Below are 15,097 nucleotides of genomic sequence, written 5' to 3'. Positions count from 1 at the left end.
GTAAAATATAACATTTTAAAAAATCGGTCGTGACTCGAACACATTAGAAGCTACATATCTTGTTCATATTTAGAGTAAAAAAATACCCACATTATTAATCAAATTTGCATGATTTAGTAGTACATACAAAAGTATATACATAGTTAAACGCGCTCTCTCACAGATGGTTGACCTAATTATTGACCCAACAAGGTATTATATGACAATATATACATTTGATTTGTAGCTAAAAGTACTTTATTGAATCATCTACATAACCACCATATCACACTTATTATTGATATTTTATAAAAATAATTGAATTGTGGGTAGGCCTACGGTCCATAATTCTGAGAAAAATAACGGCTGTTTGGAGAGCAGAGGTGTGACGTATTATTTTGAGTCACGTGACAGGCATTCCCCGAATAACCGCAGTGTCAAAACGATTTACCAAGCTCGTGTAACGCTTGACCGTCCTCTGCGACGTAGGGTAAATAGAAGAAAAAAAAAAGAGAAGAAAATAAGTTAAAATAAGTTATTAAAAAATAGTACATACAAATGGAATACTCCCCTCCCCCGAAGCAAATGGTCCGCTTTCAGAACTAAAACATACAGGTTTATACATAATAATGGAGTTTCTGGTGGTGCAAAAACAAAATAGAAAAGGTCCACTTGGTTCATATTCGAACCCACCCCCACCCCCACCCCCCAGGTCCAGCTTACGCTACGCCCCTGTATTATTATTATTATTATTAGTATCCCTTTTTGGGGTGGAGGGGCGGTGTTTTATCTGGAGGCGTTTTGGCTATAAAAATGCAAGATTAACGTGCGTGCGCACACACGCACAAACGGCAGGCTGAACTTGTCCCTGCACGTAGAACTGGATTCAACTGGGTTAAGTAATAATTAGCCAACCTTTGGCCGACAAAACATGCAACAGTACACTGGGGGTTTTTTACGCTATACATTAAAACCGAAATACCACTCTGCAAACCAGTCAAAATAATTTGCACACGCGCCTAATAATAATAATAATAATAATAATAATAAATGGTGAGTTCATTTTCCGACTGTTTATTATTTTATTTCAACGTATTCGCGGTTATTTTCGTCATGAAATAATATATTTTTCATTATTTGCCATGTATATAGCCGGCCCTCATTTGCCAAGTCTCTATACACGGCGGGGCGGGATGTAGCCCAGTGGTAAAGCGCTCGGTTGGTCTGGGATCGATCCCCGTCGGTGGGCCCATTGGGCTATTTCTCGTTCCAGCCAGTGCACCACGACTGGTATATCAAAGGCCGTGGTATGTACTACCCTGTCTGTGGAGTGGTGCATATAAAAGATCCCTTGCTGGTAATCGAAAAGAGTAGCCCATGAATATCTGTGTGGTCCTTAACCATATGTCTGACGCCATATAACCGTAAATAAAATGTGCTGAGTGCGTCGTTAAATAAAACATTTCTTTCTTTCTATACACGGCGATCGTTTATATAAAATCCAAAAATACATTATACGGTTGTCATATATATAGCCTCATCACTACGAGTCTGTTTTTCCTTATGTTTTATGTCTCATCACAAGAAGAGTTCCAAATTTTTAAAATGAAGCGTATCATGGAATTCCCTCGATCGTAGTTCAATTAAAATGTTTTAGATCATACAATAACTAGGTTTTGTATTCCAAATGAATGTAAGTTTCATTTATAATGCATATTTAGAGCAACAAGACCCACTAAATCCGTGATTGAGCTCCTTTAATGTAATCAACTACATTACGTTTGTAGACGAGTTTTCAATTGCTTTAAATATTCGCTATTCGTTAATAACATTTATTTGACCCTGCCTGTGAAATAAACTGCAGACAATTATTTATAATATAATTGGGTTATGAATACATTTTCAAATTAAAATGTGTGTGTGCGTGCGTCAGGTACGGCGGAGTGGGGAGTGGGGGGGTTGTCAAAAAAGTTATATTGGCATTTATCCAAATTTTCCATGATGGCTTGTGCTTATAGAACGCAGGAAATTGCATATCAAGACATTTACTTTTCAATTTTTTTTTGGGGGGGGGGGGGGGGGATCATGCCCTCAACTCCTGAAATTAACACACACACATACACACACACGCGTGTGAAAATAATGCATTGTAAAATGATAGATATTCAGGATGTTTGCGGTTGTAATTCAAACGAATTACTGGATAGTACGGTTGTTCATTTTTATTTCATTTTAGCAGTTTGGTACAAAAAAAAGTTAATTTTGTTTAACGACACCACTAGAGCACATTGACATAGTCTTAGAGGAAACCCGCTACATTTTTTTATTAGTAGCAAGGGATCTGTTATATGCACCATCCCACAGAAAGGATAACACATACCACGGTCTTTGATATACCAGTCGTGGTGAACTGGTTGGAACGAGAAGTAGCCCAATGTGCCACCGACGGGGATCAGATGAGCGCTTTACCACTGGGCTACGTCACGCCCCTCTTTAAATAAGTGTGGTGTTCATATATTCAGTGTATACAACAACAAAACATACATCATGCAATTGTTTTATTATTATCTTTCTCTCCTTTTGAATTCCATCTAATTTCTTCCCGATCTAGCAACTCTTATCTTTCAACTTCTTTCGCTGTCCACCTCCACATCCCAGTCCTTGTCTCTCCAAGTGTGACTGGTACTTGTCTCTTGTGGCTATCCGTGCCACACACCTGCCATTCCCCATCAACTTACAGCGGAGTTACTTCTGACATTATTAAGAGTAGGGGCGGGACGTAGCCCAGTGGTAAAACGTCCGTTTGATGCGCGGTCGGCCTGGGATCGATCCCCGTCGGTGAACCCATTAGGCTATTTCTCGCTCCAGCCAGTGCACCACGACTGGTATATCAAAGGCCGTGGTATGTGCTATCGTGTCTGTGGGATGGTGCATATAAAAGATCCCTTGCTGCTAATCGAAAAGAGTAGCCCATGAAGTGGCGGCAGCGAGTTTCCTCTCTCAATATCTGTGTGGTCTTTAACCATATGCCCGACGTCATATAACCGTAAATAAAATTTGTTGAGTGCGTCGTTAAATAATAATACTTTTAAAAATATTAAGAGTAGGGTCTCCACGAGTACTCGGGCACGGGCAGACACTCCGTACACAGGACTCGAGTACCCGTGCAAAAAACGAGCACTCTATTTTTCACGTCATTTTGCCATATGCTTACCGCCGGTTACATTGTACGGCTATGAGGCATGGAGCGAAAACAAATGTCGAACGTGTGGAATGCAATACATGATTTGGCATCTATGTTCAGCGCTGGAATTAAGATGCATAATGCTATTTTACTTTATTCCTTGGTTTCATTATCCTCTAATGTAAGTGTCGGGTACTCGGGTCCGGGTCCAGTTTGACCCTCGAGTACTCCGAGTCCAATATTTTGGACTCATGGAGGCCCTAGTTTGGCACACTCATAACCACCTAGTATACTCCTCTACTGCCGGCGGTTATTTCGCCAAATGAACGCTCTTCACAACTTGTGAATTGGGAGATACGATAATCACGACGTCTAATGAACGCAGCATAACAGACTTTTAATTTGCGCCACAAACCTTAAAATACCATTATTGCTAATGTTTACAAAGTTTATTTATCCAATAAAAAGTTAGCTTACGCCAGCAACACGTACAGATAGATAGGCGACCCCATAACCAATGAATTTCACCGTTTTGTTTAGATATCCCATGAGAAAAACCGCAAGCGCGTGCGTCATTGACTGGAGCCGATATTTTTGTGGTAATAATCTCGCCTGGAGACTATGACAGATTACCGCTCTAGGTGAGCCGAATTTACGGTCGACTTGCTGGTTATAACTGGTCGCCCAATTAGTGGGTTTGCCTCGTCTCTTAGATTACAGTTAGTGCACACAAACCCTCGAGGATCGATCAGCAAACAAATCGACAACATAGAGGGTTCGACAACACAGAGGGCTGTGAGTAGAATGGAGTGGTGGACTACGCGTGTGTCGGAAGACGACTGCGAGCCGAACGAGGGTTCCAGCGAGCGCCAGTCACTGGGAAACCCCGAGCGACGGCGGACCGACTGAAACCCAGAGAGAGCGAACAAATGAACGTCGTCCACATATTCCCAACCATAAATATTTGCAATTGACGATCGATTGTTGAACGACTGCTGTTTCATTACCTATTCAAACATACACATCGCTATAGCAGCTAAGCTGTCAATCAAAACGAAAGCAAACTGGATTCAAATCGGGAAAACACTGGTAGCAGGCTATCTCCACGGCCAGCCACATGGACCAAACGCACTAACTACAGAGGAGTAAAGACCATGTCGTCAGGAGGGGAGGGGGATAGGGAAACCGAATCCCTCCTGTCCCCAGAGGTTCGGGAGGAGTATGATATAATGGAAAGATGGATGGATGAGCACACCGAGTTTGTTCATGATTATTTTGCACGCAAAGCTCGGCGCAGCATGGTGGATGGATGGCTGATCGCTCATGCGATAAGTCACAGTGGATTACCAATCCAGTCGGATAGTCAGAGCAATTCCAGCGGATCCAACTCAAAACCAAGTTCGGGTACCAACACACCCGTGCGAAAGATTTCTGCGCAGGAGTTTGACAAGGGAGGGATGCTGAAGCCTATATTATCAACAGTGGATGGAACCCCTACCTTCCTTGGTCCCGTTAACCTCTCGGCATCCCTAAACTCACAACAGTCAAAACTGCGCAAATCGAAAAGTGAGTTAAAAGCCCTTGACGAGAAGGAACTTATGTATGAGCTTGTGATTGACATATGTAATGATCTAGATGTGACCAGTCTCTGTTACAAAATACTCCTCAACATGTGTATTCTGCTTAATGCAGACAGAACTTCTCTCTTTCTCGTTCAGGGAAAAGGTACCAATGAGAAATGGCTTGTCTCTAAACTGTTTGATGTTGGTAGCACCTCTTCCTATGAAGATATTAAACACAGGGAGCAAGAGATTAGAATTCCATGGGGTACCGGGATCATTGGTTATGTTGGAAAAACTGGAGAAGTTGTCAACATACCAGATGCCTATCAAGTAAGTGGGTTTAGTTCAATTTAAACGTTGAAATCCTACTAGTTTCTATTGATAGTGATCACAGAATCATTATAAAGTCATTGATCCTTGTTCTGAATTTGGCGTAAAATGGATTTCAAGCAGCTTACAAACCTCGGGATAATTACAAATATGCTGGATTTTTCAAAATTGATAATGTAAATGAGTAGTTGTAAATAATGTGTTATTAAAGTTATTAATGGTGAAAATCTATAACAGCTATGATCTGTGCCCTTAATGTTAGTCATTACAAAAGCTTGAAGAAAAGCGATGGAGCCTGACAAATATGGATTCACAGAATTCATGTTCTTTGATAATACAAACAATTGTGAGCCATTCCAAGCTAACCTTTACACAAGTAATTTTGTTAAATATCACCAAGAGTTGACATATCACAAGAATGACCCAAGAAGACATACCTGTTCAAGTGTCCTCCTGTAAAGCCAATTTTCCACAGGCCAAAAAAAAACCCATAATACTTATTGTATTGTGTTTTTCTATGATTAGAAATTGTCATGGAAACCTCAAGTGATGAATCCAGGCTGACATTGACAGATGATACTGTACTGGCAGTAATTCTGAATTGTGATCAATTCATATTTTTTAAGCTGAGAAGATGTACATGTATCTTGCCTCATTTTGATACCATGGAAATAACAAAAGTAAGTATTATTAATTTTATCACTTGGAAATATTTAGTTTTAAAAACAGTCTTTTAAAATGGACCCAATAGCCAATGTATTTTTTGTGCTGGGGTGTTGTTAAACATCTATTCTATTGTATTCTATTCCTTTAAAAAGGTTGAAAATTGAACCAACATACATTAAGCTCCTCTTATCATGTATAATGTACATGTAGGTATTTTAATTTGTTTATCAATTGATCTTTATGAGTCTTTTAGAGAAGTCATGCATTACCTTTCCATAACAAAGATTGAAAAGACAATCTAGAAGTCCACTAAGGGTGATCGATCCTGTGACCCATCTTACCTGGGGCAACTGCTGTTTCAGTCACTTAGGAAGGCATATATATATATATATACAGTGTAACCTTTCAAAACCGGACCCTCTGTAAACTGGGATTCCCTCAAAACCGGACAATTTTCATGGTCCTTTTTTAAAAAATCAGAAAATAACTATATCTCTCTAAACCCGATACCTCTTAAACTGGACATTTGACTTGGTCCATAGGCTGTCCAGTTTAGAGGGTTTTCACTGTATATATTGGCAGTATTATCAGAAACATTAATTGAAAACATTTTTAATTACCACCCTGGTTTTACGACCTCTCCACTATTAAAAATTAATATTTTAAACATCGGAATGATGAATATTTCCTTATTGAATTTGATGATAAAATTAATCTGGCATTAAGACCATCCCACTATTATGGATTAAGACCAGTAAACTATGTCGAACTCGGCCATCGGTTTCAGTACATTTTTATCACACAAATATGACTGGTACAGCATTACTTATCCTGTACATTCATGTACAAATGACAAAAAGTAAAGACTAAAATGGAGATACTTGGACCTGATCCAATGTCTGCATCATAGTGTCAAAATTTATTCCTTTTTTTTAATTATATAAGTTATACATTGAAGGATGTTAAAAATAATGACTTATTATATAGTGACTCATTTGACTGGTTGTTGTGTAAACCCACCACATGCTATATTGTACTATATTTAATTGCTAACAAAAATTGAAGGTAATTTAAATTTAATCAGATTAACAAATTCATATTGCTTCATGGTGTTTTGTTTCCTGGAAATTGTTGTCAACACATTAAATGAGTAGTTGAAGTGTGTGTATGTCAGTCACAAACTGGCAAGTAACTTGATGTGGTCCAAGAATAGATTTTTGCAGTTTCCGTGACACTTTCATAAATACCAGTATAGTGTTATCTCATAATTAATCAGTGTTATTTAAAAATGAAAACAATGTCACTGACAAACTGGGAGGATCAAATGTGTATTTAATATTATGAATTCTGGTAATTTTATACCAGGACCACCCAAATATAATAAGACCCACAAATGGTCATAAGAGAGGAGTTTTACTGTATATACATTTTTCCAGACCCAAGATACCCTAATGATCTAAGCAACGGTTGCACATTTGTAACAATCAACAGATAGTTAAAAATAAAAGTTCCTTTTTTCATGCCAATTTCATTTCATTTATAATGAAATAAGCATGCTTATATCTAGTTAATATTCAAGCATGCTATCCTGGGCAAACACATCAGCTATCTGGACTGTCTGTTCAGGACAGTTGGTTAGTTGTTAGTGGCTAAGTGAGAGAGACGTCTGTGTAGCGGCCTTATACATATTCACTGAGACCCTTTTTCCAGGTGGGAGGTGAACCTAGTACCTACCAGCCTAGTCCAGTGGCTGAGGTTGGCTTTTCGTGCTTAAGTTTAGTAATATTAAGTAAAACAAATGATGAAATAAGTTTCAGGGGGCGGGATCTATCTCAGTAGAATGCTGGTCTGGTGTGGGATCGAACCCCTTCAGTGGACCCATTTCATTGATTAGGTCTTTTTCTGTCTCAATACATGTGTATATCAAAGGCCATGGTATGTGCTGCCCTCTGTGGGACAGCATATATAAAATATCTCTTGCTGCTAATGGAATGTTTTAATGTAACTTGGGTTTCCTCTGAAATACATCTTAGAATTGCCAAATTATGTTTGACATGTAGCTAATAACTGATGGTGAATAAAGTAAATAAAACAAATTTCAAATAAGTTTTATACCAATTGCCTTACTATGTTAATTTGTTAAAAGCATTTGTGATCCATTGTTTTTTGTAAAAATATATAATTTTTATTATGTTTAATAATTCAGAAATCCACTGACACCTAAAGAAAGGAAGATGATGAGGAGAGAACATTACATTAATCAAATCAAGCGAGACGTCTGCTACAAAGTGTACGTAGTTGCAGGAGGTACACAAAGAAACACCAAGAGAAACAAAGAATGTGCTATATTAACAAAAGAAGAAAGTCAAAACATCTAGAGAAGACGAGGAATGCAGACAGAATATGACTTCATCTTCAATACCCTGCTCTGGACACTGGTAGACCTCAAAGCTCGGAATAAATTGTTTGGAGTTGGAAGTGGTTTTTAAATAATTGCAGTTTTTAATAATTGCTTCTCAGATTTCAAGATAAAAACAAATGCTAAAGATTAAGAAGTATTTTGTTAACGGCAATGTGGAAGTCTTAGACAAACATGGGGAGCAACATAATATTTATATTATAGCTTTAGAAAAAAAATCAAGAATTTTCTATCATTTAAAATACTGGTACTGTCAAAAATAAGATAGACAGCAAAAGCTGTTTGTGAAGTTGATTATTGAATGTCATTTGCTGTCCGCCTCTGTCAGTTGTGAGCTATGAATGTAATGTGTCCATGTGCAGCTGAGAGCTGTCCACGTACTGGTATTTTCTAACATAAAATGTTACTGAGAATGGCTACACACTGTAGGGCTCAAATAGCGGCCTGTGAAAAGTTAAACCAGTCATGTTTTAGACCTAGCAGCTGAAATAGAAAACTACTAAAAATTGCTGATCATTTTTCAAGAGAGATTATCTCAATTGGTATTTTGCCCATGATTCTGCTATATTTTAGTTCCATAATGCTCTATAATATATCTTGGAGGTCCTAATTTTTCACACACCATCCCAAACCCTCGCCTCACCTCATGCTGTCTTATTTCCAGCAGGACATATTTGTTTTGACATGCCAGTGATCAAAATAAGCACTTTTCCATTTGTCCTGACAAATGTTAATCTGCTGGGACAAGCAAAATGTATCTCAATGGTTGTCCAGTGGACAAGTAAAAATGTATAATCCTGTTTCATTTTGAGCAATCAAAAACATTGTCCTGGTACTTGAATAAAACAAACCATTAATTTGGACAAGTGAAAATATTGGCAGACAAGTAGATTTCTAGATGTACTTGTCCGGTGGACTAGTGAAAAAAATTCTGCTTATTTCTATCAAGTGCTGCATGGTATTTAAAGAAAATAACAACAGGTCATATTTTACTTCCTACTTCCAGCCCTGGACAGGGTACTGGAGCCAGACTGAATGGTTTGTCTGAGTTTCATAAACAGAGCTGGTAACCTCTATAACTGCCTATTGGAAGAGAATGGCTCCTGGCTGCCTACGTGTAGATCTATATATACTTAACATCTGAGGTCAACTATTCTGTCAGCAGTTTGAAGATGTTGAGAATCTAGTTTTAAATAAAAATAAAGAAGTGTAGTTTTTAACCTGTATGTGCATGTAAATTACCTTTGTCCATAATCTGTATTTTGCAAGTTTATGAAAATAAATGATAAGAAAAAGAAACTGTTTTGCTTGCTTCCTACTAGTACAGGGCTTCTAGATGATGGTAGCCCCACTCCCATGGCTAGTGATATTCAGTGTTGGGCTAGTAAATAACTACTATTGCCATGCCTGACGGCTAGTGAAAAAAGATTGTCAAATGCTGCATTTAAGTCCATTTTGTAAATATGAATATCTTGCCCCCACCCCCACCGTCCAAACTTGGTATTTTAATCTCTTTAAGTAACATACCCGATTATTACTATTAGTAAAATTGTATAAAGTAATGTAGGGCTAGTGAATTTATAATCGTGGCTAGTAAATGTTTTAAAATCACTGATCCCATGGCTAGTGGATATTGTAAACATTGTAGAAGCCCTTTAATACTGTACATATAGATCTCTACATTCATGGAAATAGCATTTTCCTTTCACAGAAGTCTCAAACTTCACAAATCACACATTTCACAAGGACTCGCAAACATCAATGAAGTCATAAGTTCCAGTGCTGTCTAAGAATAGAAAGTTATTAATTTCTTTACTCTTCCTTATGTATAGTCCAGTGTGTTCTACAATAAAATGGAGGTTACACACGGCATAGGACTCACTCTATTTTCATAGTTGACATAAAACCAGTCACAGAAATCCTGCATGTTTTTCTTCTCTCATGTTTTCTATAAAGATATTATGACTCAGTTTTGGAGATATTTTAGATAACTGTAACATTTCAGATTTGTTCATGTAGAAACATGAGAAGAACATCATTAATATTTGAGTGCTGTCTCAGCCACAGAAATGACCTTGGAGTAGAGCTCTTCAAAACAAATTACATAACAGTAATGGGGGAAGGGGTATCATGGAATGCATTAATACAAAACATGGGGTAGAGAGTTTGGTGAGTTGGGTAGTGTTTTCAAAACATAGTGAAGGATAATTGTCTCATTAGGCATCAGAACTTCCCCACGATTAAAACAAAGCATATCAGTGTTAATTTAGTAATAAATTATCATTTTGTCAATATATTGTAACTTTCTTTTGACTTTCTGGTCAGACAAGTTGTTAATATGATTTACTTGTCCTACACCAAAAACCACTTGTCCCGGGCATGTTGACGAGCATTAATGCAGAACTCTGAAAAAGCTGATGTTAAGTCAGGGCATTTGAAGTGCTCATATAAGCTATTAGTAACAGTATGTATAATATATGCTCTGTATATGTATATACACTTGTACAAGTGTGTGTGTGTGTGTGTGTGTGTGTGTGTGTGTGTATATACAGACTTCTGTAGAAATTATATATATATATATGTATGTATGTATGTATGTATCTATGTGTGTGTGTGTGTGTGTGTATATATTATATGCTTATAGCTTCATGTAAGTAAAATGTGTGTATCTACAGATGTATACATATTGTAGGTAAGACAACAGCTGTGCCGTTTGGATATCAATGTTACATTGGTTGTAGGTCAATACCATTTGAATACCTGTAACTTATAAACTGACTTTCAGTGTTTCTCCTTGTAAACCCTGTGCACTGACACCTGTGTGAGTGAAACTAGTATATATTCGTGGGCAGTTTTTCACACTTCATACTGCAAGCTTAACACTGTGACATACCTGTATGAGCATACACCAGTCTGGTTTATATAGTGTCCTACTTGACACCGACCAACACCAAACAATATATTGGCAGTGACAATAGACATGTGCATGACCAGAGAAACATGCAGATGATTTGGAGTATAAAGGATTGAAAATCCCATTTGTGTTTACCATGCACATGAATGGATGTAATATAATGAACATCAAGTCAATGACACTTTGACATGACGTACGTGAAGTAGTTTGAGTATTAAACCTGTTGAGTGTTATTTCAAGTGATGTATGGTTGAGACCTACAGAATGTGTAGGCAGTGTCTGAGCTAAGAATACAGTGATCTGAGATGGAGGCCGGCACTGCTGCAGATTATGTGCGGCTTATTAAAACGTGTAATTATTATTTGGCTTGAGGACATGGGTTTTTCTTTAATGCTCTAATTGTGCCATCCAGCTAGTGTCTGGATTCACTCAATACGAGACTGTATTTCATAGTGATACGTTTTCATACAGTGTGGTATTGTGTACTGTAATAATAATTTATTTATTTTAAGGAAAAAGAAAAAAACTAGAAGAAAAAAAACCCCTGTTATTTGTATGGCTGACATGTTTTCCTTTTTAAAATTCATTTGCCTTTCTACAGAAGTCTGTTTCATCAACCTAAGGGGCATAAATAATTCAGCTTCATTACAGTCTTTATGCATTTGTGCACATATGTGTAGCTATAGGAATCCTCAGAGATGCATGACTAAATAATCGTGATAACATTTGAATTATTACCAATAAACATGGTAAACAACATGTGAAGGACATGTAAAGTTCTGTAAACTCACAATTCAGTTACTTTACTTTTGCACACTACTGCAGGTTTTCCCCACTAAATTCTAATTTTCTGTAAGCAGCTTGACTTTGATGATTGAGGCTATTTACAACACAAAATAGTGCACATTAATGCATGTTATCAAAATACATCAAAAGTCTTCTGTCAGCTGCTTTACAAATTAAACGTAATTTTTGTAAATTTGTTTAATGTTTGATACCGTCCTCGGTTATGTCATGGTTAAGCCACTGGACAGAAGGCTGGTACGTACTGGGTTCCCAGTTCCCAAAGCGAGTTTTAACAACTCAATGGGTAGGTGTAAGACCACTACATCCTCTTCTTTCTCACTAACCACTAACAACTAACTCACTGTCCTGGACAGACAGCCCAGATAGCTGAGACAGCATGCTTGAACCTTTAATTGGATATAAGCATGAAAATAAGTTGAATTTGAAATGAAAAATAATTTTTGATATATATGCCAACCTTGCTAAATTTTATGTCACATAGGCCCTATTTGAGTTTTGTTAAATGTTAAGATCACAAATTGATTGTTATCAGAATTGCCTGTGTACAGATTAGTGACTGTTTACTATTTGTGTTTACACTGTCACGTAGACCGGTAATATGGGTGTTCACCTGGTATTATGGGTGTTCACCCGACACTGGTCTGATAATTACTGGTGTTACTAGTGTATTGACTGTATTGGTATTTGTATTGTCAGTGCTGTTGGCTGTATGAGGAGTAGCTGAGGCCATTCATGGGTTACCTAGTACAGAAATAAACACTTGTTATATGTTCTGATGATCAGTTAGGATCAACTAACAGTTGATCATTTTGGTTTTATGATATGAGAACACTTGATAGCTGACTGAGTAATAAACAGTGAATGTACAGGCTGAAACAGTTGTAAGTGATGATCGATGATGATTCTCAGTGCTGCTTGCTGGCCTCATTCAAGCTTTATACTCCACCTTTTAGACTTGACCGACAGCTCAATTGGTAGAAATGTATGAGAAATATAATTGCATGTTACTGCTATATCAATTATTTATTTTATGTGGCAGCAGTTGGTTGTCTTGAGGTCTCCTGGGGCAGTGTTTGAAGCAAACAAACGGCCATCATAAATCAGTTTATTATATCTCAGATAAAGAAAACTATTGGCGCCAATCTTGTATTTTTGGCCAGGCATCATAATGCTGTCACAAAGATAGCTGCCACTTTTTAATGGACCATAATGGTTCAAATTGAATAGTGAGTTGTCCACACAGGGATTTATCCAGGTGTTGTGTGGGTCCGAATATGGGCACCTTCTTAAAAGAAAATAGCACTGAAAATTCACAATTTCTGTGCTAAAAATTCCCATTGTATGTATTTCATTATGTCTGTTGTAATAAATTAATTTATCAGCGGTGTACTGCATCATTGAGTGACCTGAAAAAGTGTCCCAAGTATGATTTACTTGTGCTAATTTCCCCCCTGTAAACATGCTGTGGTGTCCTATAAACATTAAGAAAACAGTCATGTCATGTTTTCATTTTCATTAAATTTATTGCTATGAACCAAAAGTGAGGCTGTGTTGTCAAAACTCTAGTTTTATGAAAAAGATGTTAAAACAGTTACACATGTTTCTGAACTACATCATACATCTGTTAATACTGAAGTGAGTAAAATATTAAATTTTTTGTTATAAGAACAGCAAAGAATTTAATTTTATGTTTTTGCAATGAATTGCACTTGACCAATTTTGTACAGTAAAAGGACACGATGCAAGTAAACTTTCAAGTAAAAACCTCAACTGAGCATTTAAATGCCAAGTAGGTTATGTAGGTAAGTAAGTAGTGTACCCTCAAGTGTTGATGTACAGTGTAGGTGGGGACTGGAGCCACATGTCGGTCAGGTCACTTCACTGTGGGGCTATTGTCTCCAGTAATGAAATATGTTCACTTTGTTTAATTGTCCAGGCCTTTTGATGGATGCCTTAGCACCGATCATCTGCATTTAGACAACCAGTTTCTGTCACGCGTACTGCTGGCTGTACATGTCTGACACGAATTGATGGTAGTTCATCAAGAAAAAAATCATACATCATTTAAAATGACAAACAGGGCAGGAAATAGCCCAGTGGTAAAGTGTTCGCTTGATGCGTGGTCAGTCTGGGATCAATCCCTGTCGGTTGGGCTATTTCTCGCTCCAGCCAGTGCACCATGACTGGTATATTAAAGGCTGTGGTATGTGCTATCCTGTGTGGGATGGTGCATTTAAAAGGTACTTTGCTGTTAATCGAAAAGAGCTGCCCATGAAGTGGCAACAACGGGTTTCCTCTCTCAATATCTGTGTGGTCCTTAACCATATGTCCGATGCCATATAACCGTAAATAAAATGTGTTGAGCATTTTCTTCCTTTAAATGACAAACACACTGTCTTCAGCTGAACGTTTCTCATACATAAGATACATATTGTAAAGCCCATACTGTACAGTGTGATAGTAGAAACTAGAAGCAGTAGTATGAGATGAGCACTATCTGAATTACATGTTTTTATCATGTCTTGCAACCATGCTTCTTGTGAACTGATAACTACTACATGATAATTCAAAGTGGTATGTCTGATAACACCTTCACTGCTAGCATGATAACCTTGGTGTTGCTATGTGTTGTCATGTCACTAGGAAATGAATTATGCGCATGGCGGATGTTTGCTCAATTTTCAGATAGGTCATTGCCTCATTTTTCAAACATCCATTTACAGCAATAATTGTTGAACTGCATTAATAAATATAGCATTTACACTTCCTGTAACATCAAATTACCTCTTATTTTTCAGTTCTCCATTATTCGCTTCCATTCGAAAGTAGCCAGCATTTTTAATTAAACATTTTGAAACAAAAAAGCAAGTAGCTTCCAGCAAAGAATGTTTACATTGGAACAGAAAGAAGTGTTTTATTTAACGACGCACTCAACACATTCTATTTACGGTTATATGGCGTTAGACATATGGTTAAGGACCACACAGATTTTTTTTAGAGGAAACCCGCTGTCGCCACATAGGCTACCCTTTTATGACAGGCAGCAAGGGATCTTTTATTTGCGCTTCCCACAGGCAGGATAGCACAAACCATGGCCTTTGTTGAACCAGTTATGTATCACTGGTCGGTGCAAGTGGTTTACACCTACCCATTGAGCCTTGCGGAGCACTCACTCAGGGTTTGGAGTCGATATCTGGATTAAAAATCCCATGCCTCGACTGGGATCCGAACCCAGT

The 15,097-nt window shown here is 37.6% G+C and overlaps 1 protein-coding gene across 1 annotated transcript in view; it reads left to right on the top strand.

Moving 5' to 3' along the window:
• Window positions 1-3,677: 3,677 nt before the first annotated feature.
• Window positions 3,678-15,097, top strand: part of LOC121379077 (dual 3',5'-cyclic-AMP and -GMP phosphodiesterase 11-like) — a 159,467-nt gene continuing 148,047 nt past the window's right edge. The window contains exon 1 of the mRNA XM_041507541.1: window positions 3,678-5,055. Coding sequence (XP_041363475.1) covers window positions 4,318-5,055 — 738 coding nt within the window. The 5' untranslated portion in view covers window positions 3,678-4,317. The remainder of the gene's footprint in view (window positions 5,056-15,097) is intronic.

This window comes from Gigantopelta aegis, chromosome 8, assembly GCF_016097555.1.
Source record: "Gigantopelta aegis isolate Gae_Host chromosome 8, Gae_host_genome, whole genome shotgun sequence".
Lineage (NCBI taxonomy): Eukaryota > Metazoa > Mollusca > Gastropoda > Neomphalida > Peltospiridae > Gigantopelta > Gigantopelta aegis.
This window is presented reverse-complemented; position numbering and strand designations above follow the sequence as displayed.